The sequence below is a fragment of the Scylla paramamosain genome, chromosome 14 (genome assembly GCF_035594125.1).
Source record: "Scylla paramamosain isolate STU-SP2022 chromosome 14, ASM3559412v1, whole genome shotgun sequence".
NCBI classification, from domain to species: domain Eukaryota; kingdom Metazoa; phylum Arthropoda; class Malacostraca; order Decapoda; family Portunidae; genus Scylla; species Scylla paramamosain.
In genome coordinates this window covers 18,367,423-18,384,922 of record NC_087164.1, presented here as the reverse complement: position 1 = coordinate 18,384,922, position 17,500 = coordinate 18,367,423, and the positions used below count along the sequence as shown (strand labels likewise).

Genomic DNA, 17,500 nt, shown 5'->3' with positions numbered 1-17,500 from the left:
ACATTTATTTGTCTAAGGTCCAGCCTCTTTGATATATTGCGAGGTGGGAAAAATATATACGTGGTAGTGCACATCTCGGCTTTTGTTAATGACACAAAACTGCACAATGATGAAGCCAGGTAGAGATGAACCCTCGTACACACACACACACACACACACACACATACACACACACACACACACACACAAAGCCAGACAGACGGGCGCACACACGGACAAAATACGACACACACACACACACACACACACACACACACACACACACACACACACACCTTCCAATTAACGAACCATCAAACGCTCTTAACACAATTACACACCACATCCTTTACCACTTGTCTCGACATCCGTTCCATCTCCATCCTTTCCACGGCCTGGCGCCACTCACCCCTCTTTCACGCCACGCCATCCCACTTCATTCTTTATATTTTTTTTTACTCCCACACCGAGGAAATATTTAAGAAACTATTATTTTTCCTTCCTGTCTCCACTCCGTCGTGTGTCTGGGACGCCGGCTGCGCTCCTCAAGTCTCGTATTTCTCGTCATTTTCACTCGACTCCGTCAAATCCTCCTATACATAAAAGCTCTCTCGAAAGATGATTTTCTGTGCATCCAGTCAGCTTCAAAAAGAGGCATCAATAAACGCCGAGGAAAAGATTACATTTACTGCCGCTTATGTACCGAGTAAGCAACCGACGGAAATCTGCCTTTTGAGACCAGCTGCTCATGCCGAGTCGCCGCCTTTGAGCTGTGTGAACTTTCCCCTGAATTTCACTTCTCGCCGCGACGGAACACAAGGGTGCATGTTAAGGGGCTTACTGAGCCACCGCGTGTGGCCTTGCTAAAATTCACGGCGGCGTCTCTCTGCTGCCAACATTTCATCACAGAAAAGGGTTGAAAAATGTGTGTGTGTGTGTGTGTGTGTGTGTGTGTGTGTGTGTGTGTGTGTGTGTGTGTGTGTGTGTGTGTGTGTGTGTGTGTTTGTATTCTTTTTCAAAATTACATTCGTCCTTTCAAATGTACATATATTGCGTGATTGTCATTTATAACACACACACACACACACACACGCAGACAGGCAGTATAACACCACATAACCAGCTCAAGGTATCAACGCTCATAAAACCAACAATTCACTCATACTTTTCAAACACACACTACGTTAAGTCCTTTCGCGACACGAACTGACTGCCCCGCCCTGCCCTGCCCTTCCCTCCACTGCACTCCCCTCTGTCCCCGGCGACACTAAACACACAAACAGACAGAAATACGAACACAGCCATTCCCAGGTGAGTTAAGTATCACTCACCTTTCAGCAGTAAGCACCATTAAGCCTCGCACCCTCCCACCTGTCAGCTAAAGTTGCCACCACCACCATTAAACCCTCCACCAACCAACACCAACTGACCCTTAACATTTCCCCCCATTACTCATCACCATCACTACGTTTCCTCTCCCTCTCCTAAATACAACACTCCACACCGCACCACTCAGCCATCCATCAGGGTGCAGCCTTCACCACCACCGACACTACCACCACTACCACAGTCGCCACCACCATCTCCTCCACCTCCCTCCTAACGCGCTTGCAAGGCTTCCAGAGCAATATATCCAATTCGCAAGCATTTTTCACCCACTTCCTTTACCCCCCTGACACTGAATATCACTTCGATGACCATAAATTCGCTCCCCGCCTCCCTCCGAACCCAAAGCTCCAACTTTCCTGTACATTTATAGCGGCGAGAAATACGGCTGTCAGCGGGGGAGTGACACAGGGACGGCGGCGCGGAGAGGTGAGGCACGGGGAAGGATATGTGTTGTGAGGTATGATGAGGAAGAGGAAGAGAGAGGAAAGAACGGACGGACACACACACACACACACACACACACACACACAAGACGAGGAGGGATAAGGAGCTACACGCGTTATATGAAGCATAAAAGCGTTCGAAGAGGAAAGACGAAGTGAAGATGGGAGGTGAGAAGAGAAAGAGTGAGGGAAAAAAAAAGGATATTTGAACGAGAAAGAAGAAATGGTCAGGAAAGGAAAAGAGGCGGTGTAAGATCAGACCAATAGAGTTAAAAAGAAAGGAAAATAGAAAGGAATAGACAGAGAGAGTCTTTTCAACGCAATGCATGAAAAGACGTGGAAAAGGACGCAAATAAATTAGAGTGAAGATGCAAAGAGAAACAAACGTGAATAGAAAAAATGAAAAAAGAACTGAAGGAAGTGATGGGAAAAAAGCAGGAAACGAGAAAAGAGAAAAGGGAACAAGCGGCAAAGAAAAAAGACTATAGGAGGATGTGTAGGTTGAAGAGACGAGAAAAATAAGGAAATACGCAGACAGTGAAGAATGGCGAATGGAAACAGTTGTCAGAGCGAAGGAAAAAAAAGTTACACACACACACACACACACACACACACACACACACACACACACACGATTAATTCAACTGCGCAACATGAATAAGAAAAACCTGACAAATTCGAAGAGAAATATACATACGAAGATATTTCCGCACTCCTCACTCACATGTTATACTCATTCATGTGTGCAGTAACACATACGCACTTTTCTCTTTAATTTTCTCCCTTTTGTATTCTTTCGCTTTAATAAAAGATTGGATTTAAGCATATAGTAATTAATGTTCCAATCCTACACGCTCCTTTTCATCCTGTTATGTGAAGCCAAAGAAAATACAAGCTACAATTGAGTACACGTGTTTGACACTGTAACCTTTTCAGTATTGAAGAATACTACAGAAGTCGCTAAAAAGTTTCAAGCTCTCAATCTCTCCTGCTCTGATTGATACCTTTCCACATCATATTCAAAACTTGCCCCAAACTATTCCATTATTTTTCTTAGAACCACGGCATCCGTTTTATTATGTTCTAGTTACAAACTGAGGTTGTTTTTACGTACTGGATGACAATTTCAATAATCCTGAAGCTAAAATCATCTCACGTTAGTCATCAAGTACAATTAAATCAATATTACTTTATTTGGAATGATAAAAGATAACTATATGAGGTTTGAAACTGTACAGTAATGAATACCTCCAGCATAACGAGAAAAACATACAAGTCAACCGGTCACTTGAAACGAAACCAGCTAAACTATCACATCACAAGAACTTTTATTATGTACGAGGGATACTGGACAAGACCAACAAAAAAGAGACCAAAAAATTATTACCCAAATTCAAGAAATGTCTTTAGACTAACAACCATTCCCACGCGACGTCACTACAACAGCAAGAAGGCCGAGAGAAGGGTAAAAGCAATTGACATCCTCAATAAGCCTGAAGCCAAAAAGTAAAGAAGCTGGACGGTTAACATGGGCAAGTCAAGGGAAGGGGAGAGGACGAGAATAACTTGTCCTTGTTAGGTGGATAATTGTTACTTTGTCCCTGTGGATATGAGAGACAGAGCGACGGAGGGTGAGGGAAATGGATGGCAGGCTGTGAGAGGAGAGAATAAGCTTAAATGAAGGAGAAGATATTGGGTAGGTATGAGAGAGAGAGAGAGAGAGAGAGAGAGAGAGAGAGAGAGAGAGAGAGAGAGAGAGAGAGAGAGAGAGAGAGAGAGAGAGAGAGAGAGAGAGAGAGAGAGAGAGAGTAAACCCAACATCCCTAAAAAATAAATAAATAAATAAATAAATAAAAAAAACATACAATCAATAAGAAAGACAGACATGAGCGCTATCCGATTAGTACAAAGGGCAGACAAGTCGGATGGAAACTGCACTCAATCGGCGACACACTACATACTACACAAAACTCTGTTGTAAGCCAATTGTTTTTGTACGCTTTTGCATTAGAGCGAAATTAGATAAACAATGATGTAGTTAGTGAAAATATCTGACAATATTAAGGCCAACCCAAACAAGGAAACTTCCATGGCCACGCTATCTATTAAACGTTCTATCCAATTAATCAAGGAGAAAATAATTTGGAATGGATGTCTTATAACCAGTCAGGAGTTTTATGTATAGTATAGGAAGGCAATAGTCGTGTGGGATCCTTGCTGGCCAGTAACGGTGGTAGTATTAGTAGAAGTAATAGTACTAAAAGTAGTAGTGGTGGTAGTATTACACAGTAGTAGGAGTAGTAGTTACTTTTGCTGGTTGTTATTGTTGATGGTGTTTCTGTCCTTTTTTTTATGTTAATGCTGCTGTTATTTGAGATTTATGAAATGAAAAATAGCGTTAAAAAAGGTATGAAAAGTGCAATATATATCTTTCTTATATTTCCTAATCTCAAGAGGACCTCTATTTTCCAGAGTAATTTCTAAACACTTTATCTCCTTCCATCACGTCTTCCTCTATCTACACAGCTTTTCTACCACTCTTACCTTCTTCCCCCTTCTCTATCTCTCTCTCTCTTCATCGCTTCTCCTCTGTATGTCCGTCTCCATCCTCCTCTTCCAATCCTCCTGTGCCTCCTTTCCCTTCCTCTGGGTTTGCACCTGTGGATATTATGCTGTTAACAGATGCATCCATATTCAGGTGTATGTCTCTGTGTGTGTGTGTGTGTGTGTGTGTGTGTGTGTGTGTGTGTGTGTGTGTGTGTGTGTGTGTGTGTGTGTGTGTGTGTGTGTGTGTGTGTGTGTGTGTTAGTCTAAAATGAATTTAACTTATTATTCTTTGGTGATTATTTTCTTTAACATTCCTACTACTGCTGTTACTATTAGATGGAGGAAGTAGTAGTAGTAGTAGTAGTAGTAGTAGTAGTAGTAGTAATAGTAGTAGTAGTAACAATACAATGATTTAGTTCCTACTACTACTACTACTACTACCACCACTACTACTACTACTACTACTACTACTACTATCACTCCTACTACATTTATTTACACACTTGCCTGTTTCACTTCCACTAGATACACAATATTAAGTTTCCACGAAAAAAATATATATATTGAAACACACGGAGAGGTACTCGCAGCCCCTTCCTCCCTCTGTACAGTCAATGCGTCGGTCACGCGAGTCATGGGTCACGTGAGTCATTATTATTATTATTATTATTATTATTATTATTATTATTATTATTATTATTATTATTATTATTATTACTCATTAACATTATCATTATTCTAACAACAACAACTACAACTACTATTACTACTACTACAAGAACAGCAATAACCACCACCACCACAACCACCACCACCACCAAAACCATCACCACCAATAACAACAACAACAAAAAGAAAAAAAAAGGCGTAAATAAAACAAGCCACTTTAAAATACCCAAAAAAAAGACAAGAAAGAAAAAAGGAAAAGGACACTTAAAGTTGCACGCGGACAAAAATGGCTGGTCGCTGCCATGAGGGTCCCACGCGCTCACTCGCACCCCATTTAAGCCGCGACGTTCATTCCACATATCCGCGTATGCCTGTCTAGCTTAGAGTGGGTTGTGGGTAGGCAGGCACGTGCTCCTCTGCCAAGCCTTTGTCCCTATTTTTTTTTCTAACCTTTTCCATATGAATTATAAAAGGGGATGGTTCAGTACTTTTTTTTTTAATATTTCTAGTTTGTGAGTTTTTTTTATTTGGTTGTAATTATCTCAAGTATGCAATGACACACGAAAGAAGAAGGAAGTAATAAATTAACATTGATCTCATTGGTGTAGAGCATCTTTTTATTTTTATTTCTAGTTTTCATGTTCCTTTTCTTTTTTTTCAGATTTGATTATTATCTTAACTAGGCAAAGAGACACGGAGGAAGAGGGAATTAATAAATTAACCCTGATCGTTGGCGTAGTATATTTTATTTTATTTCTATTTTATGATTTTTTTTCATTAGATTTCGTTATCATTGCCTTAACTGTACGAGGAGACACGGAGGGAGGGGGAAATAATGAATTCCTCTTGATCATTACAGTGGGAGTGGAGGAACTAATGGAGAGATAAAAATAGAACATCATCGATTGGGAGCAGACTTAAGTGGAAAAATCTATATTGCAATGAGCGCTCGGACTGTCTGTCTGTCTGTCTGTCTGTCTGTCTCTCTCTCTCTCTCTCTCTCTCTCTCTCTCTCTCTCTCTCTCTCTCTCTCTCTCTCTCTCTCTGGTTCTCTTCACAGCAATAAGACAGAGTTTGGTAATATCATCAACATACAGTAATGCAGAATGATGTTTCTAACGAAGAAATACATGAAGAAATTTACAAAATTCCAATTCTGTGAAAAACTATCAACAAAATACCATCATTCACGAGGCAGAGCGTGAGAGATGGATAGACATGTGCAGGAATTCCCATGTGATGAGGTGGACTGGAATAAACAGACAGTCAACAAAGATGAATGAAAAAGGTGGAGGAGGCGCTAGTGCAGGAATAAAATAAAATAAAATAAAATAAAATAAAATGTTAATGCTACTAAACATAATGATAATAATAATAATAATAACGATGATGGTGATGATAATAATGACTGCAATGATAACTAATGACAACAATGGATGACTTCTACATATAACCATAAAAAAAAACACAAAAAAAAAAAACAACTTAAGATTACGTAATTCCAGATGCAAAATACGAATATAAAAATCCCACACGAGTCAGGGCTTAGAAGTGGCACTGAAGAGACAAGGAAAGCATCAAGACGTGGAGGGAGAGGACAGACTGAGCTGGGAGAGGAAGGCGAGATATGAGCATGGGAGAGGAAGGCAGTAGTTGGGGGGGGGGAATGAGGGGAGTGGGAGCGCTTGATAGAGAGGAGGGAAGAGAAAGAGGAGGAATGCAAGGAGGGAGAGGGTAGACTATGGGAAGAGTTAGAAGGGAGAGGAATGTAACGCAGGGTACAATTCGGAGAGAGAGAGAGAGAGAGAGAGAGAGAGAGAGAGAGAGAGAGAGAGAGAGAGAGAGAGAGAGAGAGAGAGAGAGAGAGAGAGAGAGAGAGAGAGAGAGGTATGATGGTAAACGGAAGACGGTAAAAAAGAGAGGGAGAATGGGAAGAAAAAACAAGATAGCGGTGGGGGAGGAAAAAGAGAGGGAAGGAAGGAATGCTCCGGGAAAGAATGATGAAGTGCGGAAATAATTGAGTCAGTAATTGAACACGTCGTTGGGGTTGGATGAGTGCTGGCTCGGCTCTCAGGTCGTCGCTCACCTCCTCTGGTTTCCGATCAAACTGGCGACGGGGTGACTGCGAGTTGAAATTTACGAAACTCGTCCGCTTCCTGTGTGAACATGAGCGCGCCTTGTGGACAAGTTATTACGGGAAACTACATAGTGAACGTTGTGTGTGTGTGTGTGTGTGTGTGTGTGTGTGTCCCGAAGACTATTACCTAAAAATGCTCGCTTGAAACATGAAAGTAGTTCCGAACAAACACGCACACACACGCATTTATACACACACACACACACACACACACACACACAGAGAGAGAGAGAGAGAGAGAGAGAGAGAGAGAGAGAGAGAGAGAGAGAGAGAGAGAGAGAGAGAGAATGGCAAGGGAAGCTGCGTGCATGACTATTATTCTCACGCCTTTTCTCGTTCTTTCATGCACTTTACCAGAAAATTTTTGTGACACAGTTTGCCATTTTTTACTACCCCCCTTTGCAAATTTTCCACCCCTCGTGTGCTTCGCCTTGCTCGCCAGGGAAACCCCACGACATTTCTGGGACTTTTCTAGTTTAATCGATGAAACTGCTCCTTGGCATTTTGGGGAAGAACTTGCCAGACCAATTTTTTCTCATATTCTTTTACACTTCACCTTTCTCTTCACTCTAAGGATCTCCAACACATATCCCCTTTTTCCTTTTTTTTCTTTTTTTTAAACCAAAGATTTTTTTCTTTTCCGCGCTGAGTGGTAACCATGAAATATATGGAGCTTAAAGGAATTTATCGAAAAAGAAGGAAAAATGCAAAACGCATAGTTATATTAAACGCCTGGAAATTTAATAAACAAATAGATTACATATAGGTTACACTCTCCCGCACACTCTCATAACGTACTATTATAGATTATGCTTTAATCTTCTTGCTTTTTATTTGAAATCAAGTATTTTCCCCAGCTCTATATTCATTTTAAAATTTTTATCAGTTTCACATCTATATATTTTTTTTTCTTTTGCATTTTTTTTTTTTTATAATAAAGGAAGGTCTGCATTTCCCCTCCGTGACCCCAACGTGAATGTCGCGGCATCGAGAGAGTATCCACCTATTCCTTTACTGTTTCTTTTTTAAACTCGCGGGTCGATCCTTCCTCCCTTCCCTGTAGTGGCGGCCATAACAATTATTAATGAAGGGTATGAGAATAATTTTGGTAGAAAGCTGTGCAGGTTTGTAATGTAGTGGCTATCACGAAACCCTTAAATGGGTGTTTTGCGAGAAGAAAACGAGATCTTGATGTGACATTTGGGCAGCAATTGAGGGAGAGGGGCGCAGGGAGGGTTAACGCCGCCACGCCGCCGCCGCCGCAGCCGCCTCCACCACCACCGCCACCACCACCACCACCATCACCACCACCGCCGCCGCCTGTCTCCCTCCACGCAGTTCACGGTAATCACGGAATATTCATGGTAATTCCACACATTACAGATGCTGACGCCGCGACAGCCACTGACGCACACTCGCCTTCGAGACATGAATTGGAACACATGCGTGAAGGGCAATGGGCACGCACACACACACACACACACACACACACACACGGTGCCCCCCACCACCATTACCATCACACGACCACCATCATCACAACCCAAAGCTGCCGCCACAGATAAAACCGCCAGCGCTATGAACGTTGCCGCCCCAACCGTCGCCACTAAAAGGCTCCTAAATCAGCCTTTACACTCCTTCCTCCCAAGGCAAATGACACCTGGTGAAGCCTCAAAGCACCTGCCAGAAGTCCAGGTGAAGCGACGAAGTCATTACCGCGCCGCTGCTCTTTTTTTGCGCCACGTAAAATAAATATCTCAAGAATTCAAAAGTTTAATGGATAAAGTTTGAAGAGTCAGGAGAGTCCGGTGCTTGGAAGAGGAAGAGGAAGAGGCGAAATTGGAATAGGAGGAAGAGGAGGAAGAGGAAAGAGAGGAGGAGAAAAAGGAGGAGGAGGAAAGCTATAACTGAAAGTGTTTTATTCACTATTGCATTGCGTAAAATTTCCGACGTGAATTCTATGCTACACAACTCTTCTCTCCTTTCCTTTCCATTTTTTTCTCGATGTTTTAGTATCCGTTCGCACTTTTGCCTTACCTGTACAGCGCGATAAAAACTGGACCCTCCTCTCTGTAACAATCTGTCCTCCGTCTTTTAGTGTCCCGTAGACTTGGAGTTCTGGTGTCCTTTCCCTTTCTACTGTCTTGTCATATCCTATACGCATGTTACGGTCTTCCTCCTTTCTACTTTATGCTTCTGTTTGAATTGTAAAGCTCCGTCTTCCATTATTATGTTCCTTCTTCCTCTATCATTGTCGTGCTTCCAGTAAGTCTCTTTGGTCTTTAAAGCATCAAAACAGTGGCAAACACACCTGGGTAAATTGAGGCGATAACGTAGTTCTGTTAGTTGAAGGTCCTCTTACGAATAATGCATCAAATCTAATGTGAATTTTCTCCGGAATGTTTATATTTTAAAAATTTTTTATTTATGATTCCTTTTTGCGATGAACCTAGAGTATGATAATGGAGGCAAATATTTAATAGTATAAGAATTATTTTCGATACAGAGATATTTCACATTCTGTTGTAATCAATGCAGCACATTCGCGGCATGCAGCTCCTTGCACAAGTTCATAATGACAAGTTGGAATCCAAACCCGGGAACACGACAAACAGTCTACCAGTCTTCATCCTCTCTTGGGAGCTGCCTACTAGATAAATGAGTATGCGAGAAACACCCCGGGATGTGAACAGTGGCGGCCCGCGGTCCCAGGCGTTTAGGGCTGAAAGACGAGGACGGCAGTAATGATTCGTATCGTAAATATAACAGTTATTCCAATTTACATGAAAGATAAACAAAAAAAAACGTGCAATTCAGAAAGATCTTCGTCATTTTCTTTATCACGAAACATTCCTGAAAATCCTGAACGAAAAATACACTGCAAAAAGAGCTAAAAACAAGGGCTAACATTTTACGAAACACAAACTTTCAGCGACTCAAACAGAATACAATAAAATCGTTTTACTAAGAGAAATAATTACTTAACGTCCGCTGTTGAACCCAATTCATGAACCTGCAATACTTCTAAACAAAACAGAACGATCACAAAGCGTAACACACACACTGCTCCTCTCCCCTCCAGTGGAAGCCTTGATCACCCTACTCCCCTCAGGAACCCTACCCGTCACCCCTCCTCTCCACCCGCCAGCCCAGCACAGTAATGCTTCAGTAATATTGTGTGTACGTAGCGCCAGAGGACGAGGCCGTGGTGCTCTATATTATAACAAAAAATATTCCTCAATAACCAAATATAAATTATTTTACACCCTCCCTCACTCCATCCCCCCTCACCTCCCTTACTCCTCCCTTCCCTGTCTTTCCTCCTCCCTTCCCTTCCCTTCCCTTCCCTTCCCTTGGTCAAAAAAAAAAAGTTTCATTTGTAATTCAATTTTCGGCCGTAATCACGCACACCATAAATCACAATCTCATTTATCACAAGAGGCAGGAAAAATATACATAACCGAAAAATGGAGCGCCACACATCATGTCCTCAAATTCTGGGGACACACGCCTGTATGTATTATTTATGCCAACAGGGCCACGCGCTAAATTTACGAGCCAGACACCAAGTATGTAAAAAAAATATATATGCTGTATGAAAAAAAAGCCTCGGGGATAAACCACGATTCAAGTCTTTTGGTGTGGGTGGAGGTGAGGGTTGGAGGGGGAAGGGAAGGGGGAGAGGGGGTAAATTTATGCCATAACTCTGCCGGCCACTGAAAAATCTCCATATATTTTCATGCGTTAAAAATGTATGAGGGAGGACATGAGTTGTATACGTAAACATTCGCGTCTTAATCCCGCGACACACAATGCGGAGGCAAAACTATATGTATACACATTTTCACACGTGCAGGCGAGTTGTAATACCAATGAATAATTTTAATACTACAAGCACGCACACACACACACACACACACACACACACACACACACACACACACACACCCACACATACACACACACACACACACACACATACCAGCACCACAAAAGCAACAACAACAACAAAACAACAACAATGACAACTACTACTACAACAACTTAATACATACGCGTGTGTTGTAATATCCACGAATATTTTCTATGAATACACACAAAAAAAAGGAGGAGGAGGAGGAGGAGGAGGAGGAGGAGGAGGAGGAGGAGGAGGAGGAGGAGAAGGTGGAGGAGAAGAAAAAAAGATGGGCAATATCATTAACAACAACAACAACAACAACAACAACAACAACAACAACAACAACAACAAAGAAGAAGAAGAAGAAGAAAAACGAAAGCAAAAAGAAAACAAGATTCATACAGAGTAAAACAGTACCATAAACAACGACTCTGGACAACTGTGAACTGGGTATACGACTTTTGGGCCACCCTGTATATATACCTCCTGTAATATATTGGCCCTGAGAGCAGTATATTATCTCTCCCTCGTGTATCGGGAGGAGGAGGAGGAGGAGGAGGAGGAGGAGGAGGAGGAGGAGGAGGAGGAGGAGGAGGAGGAGGAAGAGGAGGAGGAAGAGCAGATGAGACTATTACTGATGAACTAAAAATTAAATAATCTATGGTAGTATTTTAAACCTTTTCGTATCTTTAAGTAATATTAAACACAAAATTGTTAAGAAAGGAATGAAAGTTACGGGTGCTTCTCTTCTCTAGTAAGTAACGTGTTTGTTTGTGTGTGTGTGTGTGTGTGTGTTGTTTAGCAGTGTTGTTTGACGGTGTTGGTGTTGCTGCCTCGATCTCGATAATCTTGTTATTTCTGCGGCTTCTGGACTTTTTATTTTTCTCATGATATACAACACACCTTCCATTCCGCTGCCGCTTGTGCTCCTGTCCATCACTGTCACTGCTTATCTCAGTTGATCTCCCTTTCTCTCTTCCCCTGTCTGTCTGTCTGTCTGTCTGTCTGTCTGTCTCTCTCTCTCTCTCTCTCTCTCTCTCTCTCTCTCTCTCTCTCTCTCTCTCTCTCTCTCTCTCTCTCTCTCTCTCTCTCTCTCTCTCTCTCTCTCTCTCTCTCTCTCTCTCTCACTTTACTCAGTATTATCTTATACAATATGTGCATGTATTTAAACAAGGAGCCATCAAATACACATATCGTATCATAATTAATGCATTGACACTTTATCAAGATGCGCGTGCACACACACACTTACACACACACACACACACACACACACACACACACACACACTACAACCTTCTCATAAATAAAGCACAAAAATACCGCCAATCCTTAAATTTACCTTTGTAATGACGCAACCTAAACATTAATAAAAAAAAAAAAAAGAAAACCTAAAAATCTTAGAAATCATACCTCTTTCCTTTTCCTACAACTCGAACTCATTTAAAAAGAGGAATTTTAAGGGAACTTCAAAACGTAAATAAACCCTTTAATACTTTTTTTTATATGTGAGTTTATTTTCATTTATTATTCCATCTTATTTTTTATTTTCTTTCATTTTTCATTTTCCCTTTATCTATTTCATTTTTGCCCTTGAACCTTCATAATGCATAAGAATACATAAGCACTAATTAACTGGAGGCTTCAACACTGCACGAAGGTCAACTAGAAGGGTGTGCAGTTATGTTCACCCTTCTCACCCCTGGCCTATCACCCCTCCCCTTGATTGGCACCGCAGCAAGAGGTCATGGACTTTGGGGGATTGGGGAAAGACTAATGAGATACGATGAAGGGAACATAAAGGAACACAAGAGAAAAGCAAGAATCGGTAAATATGCCGAGACTTGACCACTGGTAGAGTCAGAGAGAGAGAGAGAGAGAGAGAGAGAGAGAGAGAGAGAGAGAGAGAGAGAGAGAGAGAGAGAGAGAGAGAGAGAGAGAGAGAGAGAGAGAGAGATCAGGATGAGGAAAAGCCACGTTAAGGGGTTGACAGGGAGAGGAAGGAGCAGGCGAGGGAGAGAGAAAGCCAGTTGCCATGAAATATTGTGATATTATGAATGGGAAAATATTCTTGGGAGGGACGCCTCTCATGCCCTGATGGGGTGGAGAATGCATGAGCAGCGGGAAGGACACGGGCTGAGGGGAGGGAAAGTAGGAGGGGGAGCATAATGAAGTGGCTCATATGAGGAAAGGTCACACACACACACAAAAAAAAAAATAAAATAAAATCAATAGTGCCATAAGCATACCTAATTGCATGTAGCCTTCTCTCTCTCTCTCTCTCTCTCTCTCTCTCTCTCTCTCTCTCTCTCTCTCTCTCTCTCTCTCTCTCTCTCTCTCTCTCTCTTGTAATGACGCTCTTCATCCCTATTTTAACTTATCTCAGAAATTTCCCCAGAGAGAGAGAGAGAGAGAGAGAGAGAGAGAGAGAGAGAGAGAGAGAGAGAGAGTTATTACAAAAGTTGAGATAATATATGACAAAAAGAAACTGAGTGAGACAGAAAAAATGGAAAAAAAAAAGTTACCACGCACGCAAGGAAAAGTAACAAATGTCTTTTCACTCTTCCTTTCCCTCCTCCTTCCACCCTTCTCCTCTTCTTTCCTCTCTTCCTCGTCTTCCTTCTCCTCCTCGTCGTCGTCCTCCTCTCTTCTTCCTTCCTGAGTGCCTCTTATCGTTATCAGGTCTGTCACCCTCTTCCCATCGTTATCAAGGCACCGTTTATCTTTCCCGAACATCACAGTGTCTCGTATCTCCTCATTCCCGCGAGCCACCACGCATGTGCCGCCTGCAGGGAGGCGGCGGCGGCGGCGGTACAGCGCGGGGGAGGCACCAGCAGTACCACCGTTTTTTTGTGACATCTCTACCCTCTTGTTTAGTAGTGTTAGGGGTACTTCGTGTTGGTGGTGCTTGGCTGGGTCTCTGTGTGTATGTGTGTGTGTGTGTGTGTGTGTGTGTGTGTGCTCTTTCTCTGTGTCTTGTCTCTCTCTCTCTCTCTCTCTCTCTCTCTCTCTCTCTCTCTCTCTCTCTCTCTCTCTCTCTCTCTCTCTCTCTCTCTCTCTCTCTCTTCCATTCTTTCCTTCATATTCAGCCTTATTCAATTTTTTTCTTCACCTATTCTGTTCTCTACTTTTCGAGTCGATTATTTTTGGCTTCTCATGTCGCTGGTTTGCGAATCGCGTTGCAGAAAAATACCACGCTTACCTATCTGTTATTTTATTGTACTGCTGGTTTTCCCGAGTGTTTCCCGCTCTCGTTTTTATTCAGCGGACATGGGGAAATATGGTTTGGAGTATTTTTGTGGAGGGAGTTTATGCACACATGTAGGGTTCACCTTTAACTTTCTCGCGTGCGTGCGCTTCACTATTTCATATTTTTTGTTCGTCGTCTGTAAGAAATGGTTTGTAAGATACGGAAAGTGTTGCATTTTTCTTTTTTTTCATATTTCAAATGCTGGTAGGGAATGGCTGTGAAAAGGTTATCAGAAATGTTCTCTCTCTCTCTCTCTCTCTCTCTCTCTCTCTCTCTCTCTCTCTCTCTCTCTCTCTCTCTCTCTCTCTCTCGTCACCCTTGTCAGTGTCATATGATCATATTGATTTATAAACTTTCTTTTCATCCATTTCACAATGTTCTCTCACTTGAAATCACAAATTCATCGTACTGTAATTACTGAAAATAATAATAATGAAAATAGTAAGAATAAAATATCTAATAATGTTTAACAACAACAACAACAACAACAACAACAACAGCAACAAAAATAATCATAATAATAATTCCTGGATATCACTGCAAAACTCTCCCAACCAACCTTCCTCTTTCCAAATACCACGCGAAGGTGTAACCCGAACGCACGACCTTTAGATCAGGAGTCACAACCTTTAACACTGCGCCTCACACCCCTTTAGAGGCGCCTGTTGCTCTGCTCCACACCCCTCCGCACCAGTATTATAAATTCTCCCTACTCTTCTACACCTCCCGCACGATACTGTCAGTCATTCAGTTCCGCAGCATAATGTCTCTTCCTCTCTCTCTCTTTCACAACAGACGGGAAGTACCAGGCTCTCCTTGACGGCCGCCTTCTCGTGCACAATGTGAAGGCAGGGGATTCCTACTCCACCTACCGCTGCCGGGTCCTGCACACTCTTACCTCAGCCACCGCCGCCTCCAACATCGCCCGGATTATCGTCAGTGGTAAGATTGGCGTCTTTCTCTAAGCGACTGTTCTCTGAGGATTAACTCTTTCGTCGCTTGATTTTATTTTTTTTCAATAATCACTCAACTATTTAGATAATATTTTTATAAGGCAATCTCTTCAATAGTTGTCAAGAATGAACATTTTATATTCCTTCTTTCGCTTTATTTACATATAAGTACGTATTTTTTTATGTCTTTATGCATACAGTATCTCATAGAACTCTCAATGGTAACAAAGATGAACATAAAGTAGTAAGAGGATTTAGTAACTTATGTACATAAGTAGCCACAGTTAGATATACTAAAAATATTCTTGCATTGCTTAGTCTTTATTCAGATTAGCTTACGAGTAGAATCACAAAATTACTTTACTTATAATTATGGTATTCATGTTCCTCTATTATCAATGTTATTCTATAGTTATCCACTTTTCTTTCTTTCTTTGTGTAGGTTATGTGGGAGGGTACATACAAGCTGGAGGAATGGGAGACAAGGAGGGAAAGGGAACTGGTGGGAGAAAGGGAAGAAGGTGGAGCGGCAGGGGTGGTGGGGTAAGAGAAGGAGGGTGGTGGTGGTGGACAAAGTTGTATCCTCCAGTGAAAAACTTAGAAAAAACTTAAGTGAGAGTGAACACACACACACACTGGGAGGGGAGGAGGCTTTTTTTTTTTCTGTGTGTGTGTGTGTGTGTGTTCCTCTTCGCAGCAGCTGGTGTAGAAAATCCCATGGTCCTCTTGGGATCAGGCGGAAATTCTTTACTTATTCTTAGCTCAGTTGGTTGCGTGAGGGGGAGCAAAGTGGAGGCTTCCCCCTGGCGGGCCGCGAGGACGGGAACCACGCGGCCAGAGTGGTAAATAGGAGTGTGGTCGTGACGTGTCTTTAATGAAGTACCACTCACGAGGCCTAGACTACGAAATTAATCCGTAACCATTAAGAGAGATTGGACTGGAGGGAGGGACGAGGATGTATGTTGCGTGGAGTGAAGTGTTCCGTAAGCGAGGGAGGGAAATAAGGTTTGGAAACTGGTGTGAAGTTCTGGCGTCAGGTCGAAAGGGGAAGAGGGAGTTGAACATCGGTCATTACGTAAGAGCATAACAACATCGATATTTGACTTTCTTTGCTGTGTAAATCTTAAAGTTTCTTAATATGAATGAAAAGAAAAGGTTATAGCAAGTAAATCTAGCTACAAAGGGAAAGAGGTACTTGAATATGCTTCAGTACGGCATAATCATATCAATATTTAACGTTTTTAATATTGCATATGATAAATTTACTTAATATAAACGAAAAGTAAAATTTATAGCATGTAACATCAGATCCACTAGAGCAGAAGAAGCAGAACGTGCAACAATACAAATATGATTACATTAGTATTTGAACTTCTTAATAACATACAATAAATAAATAAACATGTATTTAATATGAGTGGAAAGTAAAGTTTATAGCAAGTAATATTAAATTCAATGGAGAAGAGAGAGTTGATGGTGCATCAACCCGAACATAATTACACCAGTATTCGAAATTCTTAATATACTACGTGACAAAGCTAAGCAATATTAATGAATACAAACAAATAATAAATACTAATAGAAAGATTCACTCATCAATATCCACAATTTCTCCACTACTAAGGAGGTTGTAAGGGGCCAGCCAGCAGGTCCGCTACTGTCCTAGGCCTAACACAATAACGCCTCCCTCATCCATAAATCTGCCCAACCTCGCGTTCAACTCGCATTCACGCTAATTACACGAGTGCTAGGCCTCCTCTACGATCTGACTCCTTCAACCTTCAGCTTCTTGGTATCTATCAAATTATGTTTTGTTTTTCTTTGATGCCCAATTTGAGAAGAAATAATTGTAATCGCCATAGGACTTAACTTCTCTCTCTCTCTCTCTCTCTCTCTCTCTCTCTCTCTCTCTCTCTCTCTCTCTCTCTCTCTCTCTCTCTCTCTCTCTCTCTCTCTCTCTCTCTCTCTCTCTCTCTTTCTCGCGCGCGCGCGCGCGCGATTTCTTATGGAATGTATGTGTATTTCATATCTGATTTTGCCATGTTTTTGTTGTGTTGGTGGCTCCTTGCCTTACTTCCTTTCCTAAGCCTTCTTTCCCTCTCTTCTATTCACTCTACGTACTTGTTGAGCACACGAGGCTAACGTTCCTCCTTAAAGACGCCTGTCATTAGCCGTTGTGATGCATTTCATTTAGGTGAATAAGCGTCGCTGTCACGAAGGAAAGGTAGACGCTCA

The 17,500-nt window shown here is 41.9% G+C and overlaps 1 protein-coding gene across 1 annotated transcript in view; it reads left to right on the top strand.

The window, feature by feature from the left end:
- The window catches only part of LOC135107132 (cell adhesion molecule Dscam2-like), a 282,482-nt gene that overhangs the window by 75,734 nt on the left and 189,248 nt on the right, over positions 1-17,500 (top strand). The window contains exon 3 of the mRNA XM_064016842.1: positions 15,108-15,254. Coding sequence (XP_063872912.1) covers positions 15,108-15,254 — 147 coding nt within the window. The remainder of the gene's footprint in view (positions 1-15,107; positions 15,255-17,500) is intronic.